Source organism: Schistocerca serialis, chromosome 7, assembly GCF_023864345.2.
Source record: "Schistocerca serialis cubense isolate TAMUIC-IGC-003099 chromosome 7, iqSchSeri2.2, whole genome shotgun sequence".
Taxonomy (NCBI): Eukaryota; Metazoa; Arthropoda; class Insecta; order Orthoptera; family Acrididae; genus Schistocerca; species Schistocerca serialis.
The window spans coordinates 436,655,333-436,676,003 of NC_064644.1; the positions used below are offsets into that span (position 1 = coordinate 436,655,333).

At 39.4% G+C, this 20,671-nt stretch overlaps 1 protein-coding gene across 3 annotated transcripts in view; it reads right to left on the reverse strand.

The window, feature by feature from the left end:
• Positions 1–20,671, reverse strand: part of LOC126412753 (uncharacterized) — a 1,141,364-nt gene that overhangs the window by 482,911 nt on the left and 637,782 nt on the right. For all 3 annotated transcript variants that reach the window (XM_050082500.1, XM_050082498.1, XM_050082499.1), the window contains exon 3: positions 3,762–3,885. In XM_050082500.1, coding sequence (XP_049938457.1) covers positions 3,762–3,863 — 102 coding nt within the window. In that variant the 5' untranslated portion in view covers positions 3,864–3,885. The remainder of the gene's footprint in view (positions 1–3,761; positions 3,886–20,671) is intronic.

Genomic DNA, 20,671 nt, shown 5'->3' on the forward strand with positions numbered 1-20,671 from the left:
GCGCGTGCTCTACCATCTGAGCTACCCAACCGCGGGCTCACGACGCACCGCCCCCCCCCCCCCCCCCCGCTCCCCCATTGCCACAGTTCTGTCAGTACCTTACCTCCAACCTCCCAAACTTTCTGGAAACTTTTAGGCGTTTAGTAATATAAACATAGTCTATAGACTCATTCATAAAACTCTACATTAGTTTGTTTGTTGTTACCATTGAAATTGCCTTTTTTTATACGAAAAATTCTTTTTTACCTTGAGTGCAGAGTGGGAATCCTTTGTCGGCATTATAAAACTATCTCATAACGTTTCTTCTCCGACTACGAGAAACATCATCGGAGATAAAAGAGTAACTGAATCAAAGGTTCAAGGGATTTCCGGATTTAAAGAACTGTATAGAGGGGACCACCATTTATCATGTAAGAATGCCTCTGACTAGTGTAATCGACCGTCATTCTGTTAACTCGAAGAGGGCATTCATATTTCAGTGACTTAATTCCTTTTTCTTTTCCGTAGAAATTAACATAGCGTTTGTACCTCTGTGTTGCCTCTCTATACAAACGCGCATGACAATACATTGTCTCGGCTAAAACGCTGGCTAGTATCTCTGAATTTTATTTCACGGTTTGCAGATCAGAAAGCATGTATCTCCGTGGACTATTTGTAAGTTTGCCCCAGGTGGCACTTCCTTTTATGTTTAGCTAAGCGGTTGTTGACCTTTCTTTTCGTGAGCCCAATGTATATTGGGACACAATCACACGAATTTTTATTATATATATATATATATATATATATATATATATATATAGGGTGGTCCATTGATAGTGACCAGGCCAAATGTCTCACGAAATATGCATCAAGCGAAAAAACTACAAAGAGCTTGAGGGGGGAAACCAGATGGCGCAGCCATAGGTCAAATGGATATCAAATGCGTTTTTTTAAAAATAGGAACCACCATTTTTATTACGTACTCGTGTAGTACATAAAGAAATATGAATATTTTAGTTGGACCACTTTTTTCGCTTTGTGACAGATGGCGCTGTAATAGTAACAAACGTAGAAGTACGTGGTATCACGTAACATTCCGCCAGTGCGGACGGTATTTGCTTCGTGACACATTACCCGTGATAAAATGGACCACTTACCAACTGCGGAAAAGGTCAATATCGTATTGATGTATGGCTATTGTGATCAAAATGCCCAACGGGTGTATGCTATGTATGATGCTCGGTATCCTGGACGACGTCATCCAAGTTTCCGGACCGTTCGCTGGATAGTTACGTTATTTAAGGAAACAGGAAGTGTTCAGCCACATGTGAAACGTCAGCCACGACCTGCAACAAATGATGATGCCCAAGTAGGTGTTTTAACTGCTGTCGCGGATAATCTGCAGATCAGAAACAGACAAACTGCGCGAGAATCGGGAATCTCAAAAACGTCGGTGTTGAGAATGCCACATCCACATCGATTGCACCAGTACCATATTTCTATGCACCACGAACTGCATGGAGACGACTTTGAACGTCGTGTACAATTCTGCCACTGGGCACAAGAGAGATTATGGGACGATGACAGATTTTTTTGCACGCATTCTATTTAGCGACGAGGCGTCATTCACCAACAGCGGTAACGTAAACCGGCATAATATGCACTACTGGGCAACGAAAAATCCACGATGGCAGCGATAAGTGGAAGGTCAGCGACCGCGGAGGGTTAATGTATGGTGCGGCATTATGGGAGGAAGGATAATTGGCCCCCATTTTATCGATGGCAATCTAAATGGTGGAATGTATGCTGATTTCCTACGTAATGTTCTACCGATGTTACTACAAGATATTTCACTGCATGACAGAATGGCGATGTACTTCCAACATGATGGATGTCCGGCACATAGCTCGTGTTCGGTCGAAGCGGTACTGAATAGCATATTTCATGACACGTGGATTGGTCGTCGAAGCACCGTACCTTGGCGAGCACGTTCACCGGATGACGCCCCCGGATTTCTTTCTGTGAGGATGTGAGGAAATTTGAAGGATATTACACATTACGGAACTTACGGAAGGCGAACTACTCGCTGTTGAGGTGAATGTCGTTACAGTTATTGCCAAATGCATTGAGGTTGACGGACATCATTTTGAGCATTTATTGCATTAATGTGGTATTTACAGGTAATCACGCTGAAACAGCATGCGTTCTCAGAAATGATAAGTTCACAAAGGTACATCTATCACATTGAAACAACCGAAATAAAATGTTCAAACGTACCTACGTTTTGTATTTTAATTTAAGAAACCTACCTGTTACCAACTGTTCGCGTAAAATTGTGAGCCATGTATTTGTGACTATTACAGTGCCATCTATTACAAAGCGAAAAAAAGTGGTCTAACCAAAAGATTCATATTTCTTTATGTACTACACGAATATGTAATAAAAATGGGGGTTCCTATTTTAAAAAAACGCAGTTGATGTCCGTTTGACCTATGGCAGAGCCATCTAACGGGCCTTTCATAACGCCATCTGGCTTCCCCCTCGAAGCTTTGTAGTTTTTTCATTTGATACTTATTTATTTCGTGAGATATTGAGATTTTGCCCGGTCACGGTCAATGGACCACAATATATATATATATATATATATATATATATATATATATATATATATATATATATCGTTAGTAGATGATGTAGATCGTTATATATCGACTATGGCTTCGCGACCTGGAAACCTTAACTGTGCTAATTAGCAGGTTGGGCTACTAATTCAGCATCATCTACTGCTGTTATAAACTGTAAGACGTGAACGCCTTTTCCTCACGCCATGAAAGCCAACTTTGTATCGCCCTGAAAGCCAACATTGTATCATTCCTTTTTATGTTTTTTATGTGATAGATCTTTGGAGAGATTGTCACAGGAACGTACTCCAATATCGCGCAAGGGGAAGTTATTCATTTAATGAAAGATACAGAAACTCAAAATTACTGATTGTAGGGACGTGATAGTCCAGCTGAATGAACGACAACGTGAGCCGAAGACACATGTACTGACTCCTAAACATTAATAAACTACAGTACCAAATGTTCATATTGTAGCACAAAAAACGCGAACATGTCCTTGGCAGAGTTAGAGATGTAAACTAGGTTTTCGACGTATGTAATGCCTTCAGCGACTTTAAAATCGAAACATCTTGGCATATTTGCTGTGGGATCTCTGAGCTGCAATACGATGGCGCACCTTACCTTACAATTTATAGGCTAGAGTCCATGCATTGTGATCCAGTGCAATGAGCTACATCGTGCTGCAGTGCTGGCGACGTCAGAGTTCCTGGCAGTCAGCCTGCTGCATCAGTGTAACATTACTATAGTGTAGGGTAGTGTAGTGCGGCGGCTTCTAACCAGGATGTGGACTGAAGTGGTGATGGCAGCACCTCTCGTGTACAGTCTACTTAATCAGGGAATCGTTAGTATAGTGTAGTGTAGTTATTGTAGTGTAGTGTGTAATGAATTGTGTGTAGACTGCACTGGCGATACGGACATTGTTGTGAGCAGCTTACAGCCTCAGTGTAGCGCTACTGTAGTGTAGTGTACTGTAGTGTAGTGCAGTGCAATCAGGGAATCGTTAGTATAGTGTAGTGTAGTTATTGTAGTGTAGTGTGTAATGAATTGTGTGTAGACTGCACTGGCGATACGGACATTGTTGTGAGCAGCTTACAGCCTCAGTGTAGCGCTACTGTAGTGTAGTGTACTGTAGTGTAGTGCAGTGCAGTGGATACTGACCAGCGTGTAGACTGCGCTGGCGATGGCGGCACTCCTGGCGTGCAGCCTACTGCAGACGCGGCCTCGCAGCGCCGAGTAGGGAGACAGTACGGTCGTCCGCATGGCGTCCGCTCCGCATCACAGCCTGCAAACCAGACAACAACTCCCGTCACACTGGTTGCCGTACACCCTTGGCAAGGCATAAATGAGGAAGACGAACGGAACTGGACATCGACTAGACAGTGACTGTGCCTGGAGGGAAATTGGATCGCCAGTCTATATTGATCAGCCCTCTCCTCATTTCAGAAACAGCTGAGAAGGTACCCAGGAGAGAGCTGGAGATCCATCATCATAAACAACAGGAGAACACTGATTCTCTATAACGAAAAACATACTGTGTAAGTGAAGATCGCAGCGTATACATGTGATGAACTGCATGTGACATGGTGATGCGGATTGGTGTATTGCAGGAGTTACTTCTGTGTACCCTGGGACAGTCGTTAGCAAATCATTGCTGTACAGTGGCCAAAGGCAGCCGAAAGTCAGGACACTCACCGTTAGTGCAGCGTGTGTCTCTACTGGAGTCAGGAAAGCAACTTCAGTGCTGATAGTGGCACAAATTGGAATACATACGAACAGAACCTTTTAAAGAACTACTGAATTTACCAGATTTGAACTATTGAGTTTGGCAATGGCATTCTGGATTCCAGAAAAGTTATGTTAGAGATGAATGTCTTACACGGGGCGGTATACAGGATATTTGGAAATTCCCTTTACAAACTTCTAGAACTTGTAGAGTGATACATAATATTTTGAATAGGATCCCACGTCCGGGAACTTACTGTTTCCGTTGTACTATGGTTTCAGTTAAGAAGTTTGACTCATTCACTTCTGCTTGAGGAATTGAATTAGGCGTACAATTATTAAGTGACAATGCGGAAGGAAACGAAGGAAAAAACGTTGATGGTCGGCACTTCGATCCGCTGTTACAATGACTACACCAGACTACTGCCGACTAGCGACAAGCAACAACTAACTACATACTGCTCTCTGGTCAGAGACTCTCCTATGCCTTGCCTATTGCAGGCAGCGCATATAGCGCATACCTCTTACAACGAACTGCGGAAGAGTTAGTATAGCTTTCTGAAACACACTGTAGTTTCTTCTTGTGACGTGGAGTAGAGAGAGTGGAGATTCGCTTGACTGCTAATAAGTTTGCAGACCTACAAGCAGGGAAAGTGCATGACCAGAATCCCTCGAGCTGCCTTCCATCATATTTTTACCTTCTCTCCAACCTCCTGCACCCCAGGCCGACACACAGAAAGAATGCAATTTGCCCCTTAATATGGTTCTACTTAGATGAGGTGCACACATGTAATTTATGTTCTTAACCTGCGCCACTTAACAATAAACTAATTCTATGCTATTAAAACACTATTTTCTATAATCTGCGATATTTGCGTCTCCTACAACGTCGAAAGTATTAAATCTAGAGAAGAAATTAATATCATCTTTGTTGTATAACATATAATAAAGTTCAATTTGATACAAGGGAATATTTTCACTGAAAGCCGCAGATTTCGAGTTATTCAAACAAAACGTGAAAGAATCACATTTAAACGCATTGACACCCCCACGCTTACACCCCATTGGTTACAATTTAGTACGTTGTTCATGACATTCCCTCCTAACACTGTAACCTCCCCACAGCAATTTAAAAGAAAAAGAAAAGACAATACTTAATACAAATGGGAGCCGAGTGTAACCTCCCCGCAAAATTTATAAGAATTGACAATATTATTTAGGGATGCTAATGGACATTGCTCTATGCGTAACCTGCCCACAATGAAATGTACTGACAATGGCAACAAAAACGTGAAATTCGCAATCTGACTCAAATATAAATCCTTCAAAATTAAAGTCCATTCAGTGACAAGAAATTTCAATTAAACCGAAATATTGGTCTTTGGCCCTGTGTAAAACAATCAGAATTAAAGTCTTACCTCAGAATAAATAGATGTCACATATCTGCTCTTGTTGTTGCGCACCGCTCGGAGGAACTGCATTGTAAATAATAATATTCTCTTTTTTTTTTGTGATTCTAGTGAAATTTTTTCTTCAAAAGAAGTGGAATGAAATGGGAAGTGCAACGAGATCTTTAGTTCAAAAAAAATTAAACTTTTGAGAAAATGCTTTTGAAATAAAAAATTATTATTGGGAGACTTGTTGGAGAATAATTACAATAAATAAAATTTTTCATTATCTAATGATTATATTAATTAACAGTATACCTTATTCCTCATCTTGACCATTGTTGCCGACCGCCTACATCACACAACCGCACTGGGCTCCTACTTAGCGACAACTAACTCGCAAAGACTACTACTGACTGAGAACCGCTCGCAACACTCGCGCGGTCAAGCGCATACTCTCTGGTCACAGATGCTACAATGCCTCGCCATCGCTGCTGCGTTACATACGTGTTTCATAACCCTCCACTCGGGGGGCAAAAATTTGGCAGCGATGGTGAGTCATTTGGACTTGCCAAGCGCGGCAAAATTTTTCTCTAAGTAACAAAATCCTACAACTTACAGAATATTTAAATGTTGTGCACACGCACTAAGTACAAAATATATCAGACAAAGACAAAATGTGAGTACAAAACATAGTAGCAAATCAGAAAAGTATATACAAATTTTTTGACAGATAAAGTGCACAGGCACTGAAAAAATTCTTTAGCATATGCAGAACAAATAAACAGACTGGCAAGAATAATTAGATGTAGTACATAAAGTAAATGTTGTGCATACGCACTAAGTACAAAATATATCAGACAAAGACAAAATGTGAGTACTAAACATAGTAGCAAATCAGAAAAGTATATACAAATTATTTGACAGATAACAAAGTGCACAGGCACTGAAAAAATTCTTTAGCATATTCAGAACAAATAAACAGACTGGCAAAAAATATTATGTTGACAAATGTACATGCACTGAAAAATGTCTTTAGCATTTTCACAACAAATAAACATAATTGCAAAAAAAAAAATTCATGTCCAAAGTGCACATGCACTGAAAAATGTCTTTAGTATTTTCACAACAAATAAACATAATGGCAAACATCATGTCGACCAGTGACATAAGTGTACTCACACTGGAGTTTAGCGAATCGAAAAATGTATAACCTATGAACATAAATGATGTTACCAAAAAAAATTTTTTCTTTATGTGACAAGAATCAGGATAGGAAAGGGAAGGATTGCATCATGGTTGTAGCACTTTAGATTGCACACAGCTGCTCTGAAAGTCCATATCTTTCCACAGTAGTACAACACCAAGTGACACAACTTGAAGTTCTTTTCCCATCAGAATTTATCAGTGTAGCCAAGACACTGAACTGTCGTAGTAATGTTCCATGTTTTCATTTTGGCAGTACATTAGGTACACCAAACAGTGGGACCATAATAATGTCTTCATCGCTCATGGTGGTGGACAGCATGTCGTGTCAACACCACACTCTTACAAGGCACACCAACGTAGAATTAGTGCAAAACCAAATATAGTGCTCTATGATCACTGGGATAAACAGGACAAATGGACATTGCAGTAATTCAGGGTAGTCAGCTTATGAGGTGAAGGACATCAAGTCACATAATATTGACAATTACAGTCTTCATTGATAGTTCGTGGCATTCATAGCCCAGTTATTGAACATTTCTGTACCAAGTATGTAGTATTACAGAAAAATGTTCATTAATTGTTTTACATAGAATCAGTAGCCTTCTTTTCCTGGTTACAAAGTATTATGAAATAATCGCGTTCTTTTCAGTTACAGAGTATAATTAAGAATCATTAACCTTTTCCTAATTACAGTTAATTAATCATTTGTCATTAATTAATCATTTGTCTAATTACAGTTAATTAATCATTTGTATAATTACAGTTAATTAATCATTTGTCGTTAATTAATCATTTGTCTAATTACAGTTAATTAATTAATCATTTGTCATTTCAATATACTAAGAATTATTAGCCTTAATTAATTACAAAGCATTATTAAACAGTACCATAGTTAATTAATTATGTGTCATTCCAATCTATTAAGAATCATTAGTCTTTTCCTAATTACAAAGCATTATGAAACCGTCACATTTATTTCCAATTACAAAGTATGAGCATTGAAAACAAGAGTTAATTAATGGCATAATTAATAACAATTTCGTTGATTGACATTAATTATTGGCACTCAGTGGCCATCAAGTATTGAATAGAATAAAACATAGTTCATCAGTCAGTATTATTCAGATCATTACAAAGTCATTATTAAAAATCAGTTAATTACAGCCAAATCATTAGTAATCACAGGCATTACAATAAACAGTGGCAGTTATTAGCTAGTGACAAAGCATTATTTTGAATATAGTCTCATTAAGAGGTCATTACTCGAGTGACATGCTATTCAGAGTTGATCAGTATTATTCAGAATTATCATAAACTAGTGACATTATGTGGGACTGGTAATACATTTTTTTTGGTAGCAATGCATTGCGTTGGGATCGATAATTAATTGCTGAGGCATAGTACTTTTTGCTTTTGACCTATTGCTGCAAATGAGGATAGGTAACGTCATTCGTCATGAGTCAGCTGTAGCAAGATTATGTAACAAGGCAGTACATGTGATCACATTTATAAATGATAAACACAAATGGGTAAAAAATATAAAAATGCAAGTACTAGAACAGGTATAATAAGTAACAGGTTTAGTAAGTGTCGTGAAAAACTTCTCCTGGAAAAAAAATACAAAAACGGATTATTGACCTGAAAGAAGAAACGCACACTATGTTGAAAAGTAGTGAACTTCGAATTAACAAGTAGTGAAATGTGTATAAAATGTGTTCCATAGCTGTCCTTTCCAAAACTTTCCGTCATCCTACTATGCAATGTAACACCTGCTGTCAAAGCAAACTGCAACAAATACTTAAATAACTACGTAGCATAAATACACAACTTCAACATTATCCTCATCTGTAAAAAAAACTTCATTATCCATCACTTCATTATCCATATTATCATAACTTCATTATTATCACCACCTGTAAAGAAAAACTTCATTATTCATAATACCATTTCCTTCATCATTATTCATCAGTATTCACTATCATCTGCAAAAAAATCACTTCATTACTCATTATACAACTATTCCTTATCTCTAGCATATTTCATCACTAAAACTAAGACGTGTAGTTCTCTCTGACAGCCTGCATCAATCACCTTGTATTCTGAAAGAAAAAATTAGTTAAGACTGCTATTCTGTGATGAGTATAGTATAGTCTTGTTAATGCTTGTTAATCCTGATCCCTTTACTCTTCCTCATAAAGTTATTGCATCTCCTTTCGTTTATTCCGTAGGTGAAATTCCCATTTCTGTTGAATTTATTTCTTACACGCACCATTTCTTTCTAAAATTGATGAACAAAGATTAATGTCTTGCATTTAAATCCTATACCCACTAAATAATGACTGGTTTATGGAGACACAATTAACCATACAGCATAACATGACAGAAAACGTAATATGTCAAAAACATTGACAGTGTTCAGATGCAAAAAATGTACACAGAATAATACAATGCAGTAGCAAAAAAATGTGAAACAGTCACGATGTTGAGATGTCATAAGGCAAAAAAAAAAAAATGTCAAAGTTGACTGGTGTGTGTTATATCTTAACTATTTCATAGTGCATACAAACAAAACTGGAGTACAGTCATATACACAAAAAATGGAAAATGTGCACGGTCTGATGTATAACGACAAGAAAAGCGACCTGCTAACCTTACCTTGCCGGGCACTTGCCAAGAAAAAAATACGATAATCATCAATAAGTAGTCACATAAATATAATTGCAGAAATAGTCGTAAATGTGTAAATTCATCTGGAAAAATATGCATGGTCTGATGTGTGACGACAAGAAAAGCGACCTGCTAACCTTACCTTGCCGGGCACTTGCCAAGAAAAAAATACGATAATCATCAGTAATTAGTCACGTGAAATAATTGCATTAGTAAATGGCATCATAGTGTGTTGAATCATACAGTGGTTTCACTCAATAAACGGTTTAATGTTCGAGATATGGTGATTGCCTTTCGATTTTCTGGTTCTCAAAGTTTCGACGTGTACAACATTGGGGTGAGGGATACTGCGAATCCGATACGGACCTGCGTATAGAAGTTCAAATTTACTGCACTTACCTTTTAATTTGCTGGATAAATAGTGTGTACGTACTAATATCTTCTGTCCAACGTGAAAGTCGCGGCGTGTACAAACCTGTTTTTGCTGTCTTCTCCGGCGCTCTGCGGCACGTTTGATGTTGTTCAGCGCAATGTCAATTATTTGGTGGTGTCGTAGGCGACGATTTTTGGGGAAGTCTATTAATTCTTTAATTTTGTTCGGTGGTTCAACGTTTTTCAGTATAACAGTCGGAGATAGCATAGTGGATTCATTTGGAATGGAATTAATTACATCTTGGAATGAGAGTATGTGTGTATCCCAATCAATATGTCTTTTGTGGCAGTATATTCTGCACAGCTTACCAATTTCCTTCATTAATCTTTCACAAGGGTTCGAAGAAGCGTGGTACTTGGATATATAGATCGGAGAAATATTTCTAGCTCGTAACATGCGTGTCCATACACTACTACGAAATTGAGATCCATTATCAGAAATTACTTTCATTACATGCCCTACATGAAATAGAAAATGTTTTACAAATGCTTTCGAAACAGTTTTAGCAGTAGCTTTGCGTAACGGAGTGAAAGTAACAAATTTTGAAGTGAGCTCAACAGCGACAAAAATGTAGCAAAAACCTCTGTTAGTTCTCGGAATCGGACCAAAAATGTCTACTGCAGCCATGTGTCTTAATTTAACAGGTATAATGGGATATAAAGGAGGAATATGTGAAGTGGTGTCTGATTTAGCTTTCTGGCAAATTTTACAAGACGCTAAAACTCGTCGTATACGTTTTTCCATGTTGGTAAAATAACAGTTCTGTCTCAGTATAAGAAAACATTTTCGTGCTCCGTAATGTGCGTAACTTAAATGAGTGTACCAAATTAGTTTGTTAACCAGTTCGTCAGGAATGCATAATAACCAAATGTTGCTGTCAGGATGAGAGCGGCGAAACAGAATGTCATTGCGTACAGTGTAGTAGTTTCTAATCGTAACATTATTCCTATCTTGCCAAAGCTGTTTAATTTCTTTCCACACATTGTCCTTATTTTGTTCTTGTGCTATGTCCTGTAATGACGATGAAATAAAATTTTCAAATGCAACTTGCTGAATGTACATGACACTGAAATTTGCTTTGCAGAAGCTGGTTGCTACGTCTTGCTGATTGTTACTGAGAGAACGCGATAGTGCGTCTGCTATAACATTTTGCGTACCGGGAATGTGAACTATTGTAAAATTAAATTCCTGTAAATATAGTTTCCATCTACTTAATCTATCGTGAGTGAATTTAGCTGAAAGCAAAAATTGTATCGCTCTGTGGTCTGTGTAGACGGTGGTATGTCTGCCGTAAAGAAAGTGCCTAAATCTCGTGAAAGCCCATACAACACATAATGTTTCCAGTTCTGTGACGGAATAATTTCGTTCAGCAGGTGACAAAAATGCGACTTGCAAATGCGATGTTTTTAATTACTGTAGAACCATCTTCTTCTATTTCCTGGAAAATGTGTACGCCTAAGGCGGTGTTGGAACTGTCGGTGGCAATGGAAAAAATTCTAGTAAGATCTGGGTGCGATAAAACTGGTGCATTCAACAAAGCATGTTTCAAATAACATTCTCGTGAGCAAAATTCTGTGTGTCAAAAGTAATGATTGCGTCACTGTAATATGCAATCTGTGCTGTATCTGGTTAAAATTTATCGTACGTGTTATTATTTACGGGAGAATGTTGTGGCATATCCACTATATGAACTGCTTTGTTATTTCTTACTGACGTGTTACGCCATGGATGACACCTATTGTCTGTTTCATTCATCATAATATGTTGTTGCTAATGTTCTTGCTGCTGAAAAGATCGACTGTCATTAAAATTACGCTGAAAATTGTGCTCGTTATTTTTTTACGTCTGTCGTGATAGTCATTCCTATACGGTGTATTGCGATACGAGTTGAAATAAGAGTGTTGTCTGTACGTAGTTATTTCTTTGTTGCCATGCGTTACCATTTGTTGGAGCTAGGACTATACGTGCACGCGGCGAAACATTAAAGCCTGGTTGACCTTGTAGACTGCATTGTTGGTTAGGTATGCTAAGCGGCTGACTTTCATGCTGTTGTGGTGAAAAACGTGTATTGTTACCAAAAATGTGGTTCCTGTTACTAATAATTTTATACATACTGATGATTACGATTTTTATCTGTTAATAAAGTTCTCGTGATTCTGGAGTGCCTAATGAAAATTGTCACATTCGGTAAAAGTTTGTCACATCGGGTTTTCTTTGTCATTTTTCTTAATTCTAGGTAGAGCAATAGTTAAAGAGCAGTTTTGATAGATATAAAGGATAGTAGAAGAGAAGGCAGCAGTGCAGAAAACTAAAGATGAAATAGCACTACTACAGCTCGGGGCCCTATGCTCGCTACGGCACATATTCATTAAAGCGTAATGAATCCCCTGAGGTCAATTACGCACTGCAAATAAATTTTAGCTTTTGCGTAGCACGCAATAGCGGTAAAAATTCAAAAGCAAATAGTTGTATCCATGTTAATTCTAGTTTCCTCATTACAGGCAATGCTGATGAAAATACAATAGCAATTTGTCGCTTCAGGTTCAAAGCTAGTTTCTCCATTACAGATAATAGCGGTGAAAGTACAAAAATAAATTGTCGTATACAGTGCAAATCGTGTATCTGTGTTCTGCCATTATTAAATTCCTTACATTTTCTTACAAATGCAAACTGCTTATTATCAACGTTCTCGTCACTGAATTTGAGAACACGTTCGGGTTTGTGTGTGAATCTGTTCGTCTCTGTCATTTCGGTTTTCAAGTTGCGTAGCTTTTCAGATTTTAATTCGCGTGGCTTTTCGGATTTTAAGTCGCGTAGTTGCTGTAAATTGCTCACATTATACACGCTGCGTGAGTCTGACAAATGTTCATAAAGTGGCGGATTCTGTGACGTATTGGTGACTGAAATAATTGTTAATTCTGTTACTTCAATACTTTCGTCAATTTGGTTGTTGTGTCGTTCACTTTTATTAACAACTTCCGTATTAAGAGTGTATGAAACTTCCACTGACTCTAAATTAACTTCGTCGCGAATCTGTACTTCGTTTTTAGGACATTCTTCAGTGACTGCATTAATTTCGTGTATCAGTGTTTCGTTTGCTGAACATTGTTCAGTGACTGCAATAATCTCGTCTTTATGTGATTCGGTTGTGCTTACACGTGTGCTACTGAATTCTTGTGCAACAGTGCCAACTTTTTCATTACTGTTATTAGCACAAGTCTTGGTATTCACACGTAATTGTTCTTTAATGTCCTGGCATTGCACGGTAACAGCTGTATTCTGTTCACTAACTTGTCTGTTCCGTTCGTTAAGGTTGTCTTCTTTTTCGTTCGTCAGTTTGAAACTTTCATTAATTGTTTCGCTAAGTTGTTTGCAATGGTTGTCCAATTTTTCACTCAAGCGTTTCTTATCTTCCCTAAGTTGTTTGAAATAATTATTCATCATTTCATTCCGCTGTTTGTACTGTTCCCTAAGTTGTTTGATATCTTCACTAAGTTGTTTGAAATTTTCGTCATTTTTGTTCTTAGACTGTAGCATTATTGTCATAAATTGTTCCAAAGTAACATTACCTACTTCATTCTCACGACTGTTTGATTGTGTACCTCGAATTGTCGCGCTTTGTGTGACCATTTGGTCATTCTGTAATTTACAAAAACGTTTATCAGTCGGATGTACATTGTCAGACACTGTTCCGGAATTAAATAAATCCGTCGTACTTTGTGTATCCTGATCACTTTCTTTAGACAAATTTGCCTGTACATTACTTGAATTTTCCAAATCGGGTGTGTTAAGCTCTGCAGCGCTCATTACCATAGAGCATTCTGCGTCATCAATTGTCGTCAAGTTAACAGACGAGACAATTGAGTTCGTTTGTTCATCATTAAGGTGAAAGTCATCATTAGTGGTTGGAATGCACTGATTGTTAGTGAACGCAGGATTGTCATCATTACACTGCGTGTCACATGTCCTATCGGTAAAATTGTTTAAATCGGTAGTTTCGTTCGTAATACCTCGCGATACACTATTCACAGTCTTTCGCGGCATTTTTACAATAGTCAAAATTTTTCACAAAACAAATCAACACAATGCAAAAGCAACACACAAACACAACAAAGCAGCAAATTGCCGTTGACCTGTAGAAAGAAAGTCACAATATTATTAAAAGCGTTGCGCCAAATCCTAATTATCTAAGCAAATAAGAGCAGATATCTGACTGTCGCTCAAAAGACTCTCAACGAAATACGATCCTGGACTGGGTGTCGCCAAGTGTAACCTCCCCACAGCAATTTTAAAAGAAAGAAAATTGACAATACTTAATAGAAATGTGGAGCCGAGTGTAACCTCCCCGCAAAATTTATAAGAATTGACAATATTATTTAGGGATGCTAATGGACATTGCTCTATGCGTAACCTGCCCACAATGAAATGTACTGACAATGGCAACAAAAACGTGAAATTCGCAATCTGACTCAAATATAAATCCTTCAAAATTAAAGTCCATTCAGTGACAAGAAATTTCAATTAAACCGAAATATTGGTCTTTGGCCCTGTGTAAAACAATCAGAATTAAAGTCTTACCTCAGAATAAATAGATGTCACATATCTGCTCTTGTTGTTGCGCACCGCTCGGAGGAACTGCATTGTAAATAATAATATTCTCTTTTTTTTTTGTGATTCTAGTGAAATTTTTTCTTCAAAAGAAGTGGAATGAAATGGGAAGTGCAACGAGATCTTTAGTTCAAAAAAAATTAAACTTTTGAGAAAATGCTTTTGAAATAAAAAATTATTATTGGGAGACTTGTTGGAGAATAATTACAATAAATAAAATTTTTCATTATCTAATGATTATATTAATTAACAGTATACCTTATTCCTCATCTTGACCATTGTTGCCGACCGCCTACATCACACAACCGCACTGGGCTCCTACTTAGCGACAACTAACTCGCAAAGACTACTACTGACTGAGAACCGCTCGCAACACTCGCGCGGTCAAGCGCATACTCTCTGGTCACAGATGCTACAATGCCTCGCCATCGCTGCTGCGTTACATACGTGTTTCAACACTGTACAAAATTTTGCGACTAAACAGATTTTTTTCCCCTGCTCGATCTTTTTGTATTCGTTTTGAGGTCTACAAGGGTTGTTGAATGTCGAGGAAAGCAGTGAGGGAGGACGAGCCCTGCCTTTTGCTCCTAGGGCCAGCTGCACATTGGAATCTACGTTCAAGTCTCAGCGCCTCGTACAATGCCGTATTGCTGTGGCGCGTCATACTGATTCCTAACTGAGGGTGGCTGCGTGCGGAAGCAGGCCCAAAGTCATCTTGATTCCACTGATTCCTCCGCTGCGAAGTTACTATTTTCCTATCTCAGCTTCTGTGAAACTAGTCGAGTATAGTAGCCTAGTGGTAAAGCGCATACCTGGGAAACTAGACGTCGTGGGAGTCCCGGTTGGAACACGTAAATTTTCAGTCTGCCTCTGATATGTCCGTCAGCTTTAAATTAGGCGAGGAGTTGATACAAGGGAAAGAAAGACATTTGGGGCATTTGAAAATGAAACGCATCAATGGAAAAAGTTCAATATTTTTGCCACACCTGGACTCGAACCCCGATTTTTCCGTTTCTCGCAAACGGTCGCCTCGATCGCTTCGGCCATCTGAACACGGTCTCTGAAGGACCCAAATTTCCAATTTACTCACACACTATTGATGTAGGCCCCTGTCCATCACTCTCACTTTTCACAGCGGTTCACTGATTCCTGCAACAGTGCGAGTGTGCTACAATCTGCTCAGAAAGGATCATTTGGCGGTCCCGTCGTTCTTAAATACATGCGGTGTCTGTTCTTTCCGATATGTTCGACAGACGCCAAGTGGCTCTTAGCACTATCGGACTTAACAACTGAGGTCATCAGTCCCCTACAACTTACAACTACTTAAACCTAACTAACCTAAGGACATCACACACATCCATGCCCAAGGCAGGATTCGAACCTGCGACCGTAGCGATCGCGCGGTTCCAGACTGAAGCGCCAAGAACCGCTCGGCCATCCGGCCGGCCCGGCAGACGCCATTTTTTTTCACGCAGAAATACATTATTAGATAAAAAGGAAAGGAAGATATTAGCTGCTATCGAGAACAGAAATACATCAACTGGGAATGTTGAAACTCTGAACCGGACCGTGACTCGTCTCACGAACGATCGCCTTGAGCACATCAGTCATCAGGACACAACCCATGAAAGACCTAAATTTCAACTTATCCACACACTGTTGACGTAGGGCCCCTGCCCCTTACGCTCACTGTTCGCAGTGCTTCCCTGATTCCGGTAAGTGCTCGAGCGTGTTGTGCGTCTGCACAGAAACGATGATTTGACCGTCCCACCCTAGTTATACAGATGTGGCGTCTGTTCTTCCAGACATATCTGAAAGAACAGACATCGCTTCTGTAGGTGAGAAGTGGCCAGGAGCGACACGTGATACGGATAGTCTTTAATTGGGGATGTGGAGTGTTCACAATACCCCAAATGTAAAAGCTGCCTGATATTTACGGCAGATGCTGGTCACACTGTTGAGAAGCTTGTTACCTTCGTTTTTGTTGCGAAACCGTTGTTTCTGTTTTTAAACACACGCAATGGCGTACCACAAGTTTTATCGTTGGGGTGCTGGTAATATCCCACCTACCTACTAGCGCGATATTCTGCAGTGAGTAGTGTATAGCATTATGTCACATACGGAGCAGCAAAAGTATCTTAGAAGGCTATTGGGGGAAGTTTTGAATGAAGATGATAATCGTTGTTACATGCCGGAGTTTTAACATTCGTATGACAATGAAAAAGTGCAGAGTGAAGAAAGTAATCATTAATCTGTAAGTTTGTTTTGTTTTGTTTTAGGGTGCGAAAACAACTTGGGTCATAAGCTGCCAAGTCTAAACTAGAGAACACGAAGGAAGAGAGGAGTTAAGAAACAACTACACGTCAATCCCAATCGTCGTAAGAGAGAACATCTAAAACAGGGACGTTTAGAAAGGTCTATAAAATACCCCATAGAGAAACGAAGGTTCAGAACCAAATATTAAATGGCCTTCACCATATTGCTACCACCGATAAAAAGTAAAACGCGGTCGACAGCCCGCGCGTCTTTCGCTAAAACGGCCGATAACTCAGATGGAAAACCCAAGCGGGAACGAAAACAGTTAAAAAAAATGGGCATTCCGTCAGGATATGGCGGACAGTTGAAACATGGGCGCCAGGTGTACAAAGTGGTGTGGGAGCAGCACTCAACAAATGGCGATGACTAAAAGGGCAATGCCTAATACGTAACCTAGTTAAAATGACCTCCTCTCAGCCCTCTCGTCGTCCACTGATGAGCTGGAAAAGAAATAGCATCCTCCTTTTCAATAATACCAGACAAGTTCATGCTTGGTAAGGATAAAATAACTAAATGAATTTCTACAGCTAAGCCTAACAGTATCAGAACTAGGAAACAGAATATAGTAATTCAGTTTCCTGGTACCAAATTAATTGCTAAAAGATGCAAGATTTCTGTAGAATGCTTCAATGTGCTCAGAAATGCTCAAATAATCGTACGGTAGTAGCGTGCATCAACCTTTATATTAATGTCACTGAGCGCTTCTATAAGAACAAAAACAGATGTAATAGAAATACGATCTTCTATTGGATTACTGATAATTGCTGGTTCTTACAGAGCAGCTGAAACGAATTTACTAGGTCTGTTTTCTCCATAAGAACTAGGAGCAGAACTATTTCACACTACTCTGTCAACGGATGGATATTTGAGATTTGGCGATATTCATGATACAGCACAACGTAAGGAATTCGATAAAATTAAAGTTCAGGATTGATGTTAAATCTTCCTTGCATAGCTCCGTCGGTGAGAGTATTGCCCTCGAAAGTCAAAGTTCTATTTTCCAGCCCCAGGCCCACACAATTTAATTTGTTAGGAAGTTTGAAAACAGCGCAGACACCACTAAAGAGTGAATCATTCATTCTGGAATCAGCTAGACCAGTGGTAAATGATACATGAAGGATTTGCAGCTTCCTCTATAAAAGCTGTGAACGTTGTAAATGATATACACGTATCATTCCACACTAAGACCATTGCAAGAAAGTGGCGTATTGTCAGAAAAGAGCAGGCCTTACATGTTTCGTGTTTTCTGCAGACACAGCTCTGGTGCGGTAAAGATAGTTTGTGCATACAATTCACAGTGAAATTCATGCAGTATTTGGACAATATTCAAAGTTTGGTAGTGGAAAGGTGCTAACAAGACCAAGACCACACAGACTTGAATGATGCTGATCGGGAAGTACAGATCTTACACCGTAGCTGATTCCAGAATGAATGATTCACTCTTTAGTGGTGTTTGCGCTGTTTTCAAACTTCCTAACAAATTAAATTGTGTGGGCCTGGGGCTGGAACATAGAACTTTGACTTTCGAGGGCAATACTCTCACCGACGGAGCTATGCAAGGAAGACTTAACATCAATGCCTCGTTCTTTGCGGCAAGCTGAAAGAATATCAAGGAGAAAGACATCCTGCAGATATGAAGACGTTCACTCAGCGGTTCTCGAACTGCTCTGTGATTAGGGAGAGGATTTCTGTCATCAACGCACTGCGCGTTTGATAGGAAGTTCCGGCCATCGTTTACAGAGACTTGGTAATTATGTTGAGGCGTAGTTCACTTATCTGTGTGAGTCTGAAGTGTAGTGCAGTTTCAGTAAAGCTACCTGTCCTGCAATAATAATGTGTACCATACATTATGAAACCCTCAGGATACTCCTTGTCTCAGCAGTGCTCCTCTGTTTATTGGTCAGGAACCCGAGTCGTGAGGCATGCTCAGCAGCTTAAACTGTGTCAAACGGAATGCGTACGCGAAACAGATTCGAGGATTTCATGCTGACATCAAAGAGTACAATATATGAGGAGTGGTCAGTAAGTAATGCAACAATTTTTTTCTGAAAATAGTTTGGTTTTATTCAGGATTCCAATAAATCATTTTATTCTTTGCTCTTTTTGCTACAAAAAACAATTATTCAACTTAATCTCTGTTGAATGCGACGGCCTTACGCTACATTACTGGGAAGGTGTGTATACCTGCATGGTACCACTCTGCTAGTCGACGTCGGAGCTAGCGTCTTGCTGCATCAGTAAACACCACATAATCCACATACTACGTCCCGGCGATTGCATCTTTGATCGGATAGAACTCGGAAGGCGAGGAACCAAGTGGGCACAGACTTTTGAGTAGCTCAACTGGTGAACAAGTGTGTCAGCACTAACAACATGGATGTCCAGGTGAATAGCGAGGTGTTCGATTGCGATTCGTCGATCATCTCGAATGAGTGTGTCTGCACGTTCCAACATTGCATAAGTCACAGCTGCGTGCGGGCTGCCGGCACATTGCAGACCGGGCACATTTGCGAGCTTTCTGGGGCGATGACAGATATCTCACCCAAAGACTCACCGTGCTTGTGTTCGCTCTCAGGTCTCTCTAGACATTCTGCTGGGACCTATCAATACCTGCGATGCTCCGGTTTCCAGCTAAAAGAAACTCAGTAACTGCTCTCTGTTTGGAATACACCCCCGTTACAGACACAGCCACCTACCGGAACATCATTAAACTACTGGGGCTGAAGCGGAAATATTCCACTAGGCTCACAGAAAATACCGCATTTTTTCACTGAAACTGTCGAGAAAAAATTGTGTGGCATTATTTATTGAATGCTCATCGTATAAATGTGTGTGCATTACGCGGCAGTTTCACTGTACTCTGTTATCTTGATTGTCATCCTGTGAGATGGCTTGTAGATGTCATGCACCTATAATGCAGTTAATAGTAGAGAGGTGTACGTGGTTAAAATATGTACGTGGTGTGGTGGGTAATTAGCTTAAAATGAAACAAGGATAAAGAACACAGTTAGCTGCACCGCGCAAGAAAATTATTTATTACATAGTTAAGATGCTCATAATAATAGATGGAGCACTGTGTTCATAATATAGATCAAAAAGAATATTAAGCTACAGAAAATAACTAACACTCTGATTATTAAAAAAGAAAAACTTTCAGATTGGCTAGTGAATTTATGAACATTGCTATAAAGAGCGAAATCTAGGTGGGTTGTCATCCCTAATACTGTACACGTGATTGATCAACTACACAAAAGAAACAGGGCCCTTGACACAAAACTTTCCGCCCAATAGCTGTAATAAATTGTAGCTGCTGCTTTGTTCATTTGTTGATTGGACACAAAGGCACTGGTATGTTTCTCTATCCGTCTGTATCGACGTTTTGACGCCGTTTGCTACAGATCGTACCGGATGCACACATGCATCAAATTCATTGCACAGAATTTGCAAATTTCTCAGAACGCGGCTCCTATATATATATGTTCACTGTTATGCTCAATAACAAAAGATAGTGTTTTGGGAGCCGTCGTCAAACTGTCCTTCTGTGACGGCCAATACGTGTTTGACGCTATCTTGCTGACCTTGGGAAGGCAAGAAGCATTTTGAAGTTATTGACAACGTCAAGTACACTGTTTTGTAGTGCTTCTGGATAGACCTGAAATTTGAACTGCCACGTATTGGTGTCTACCTGAACAGCAATAGAAGCATTAGGGAGGTATCAGAGAATA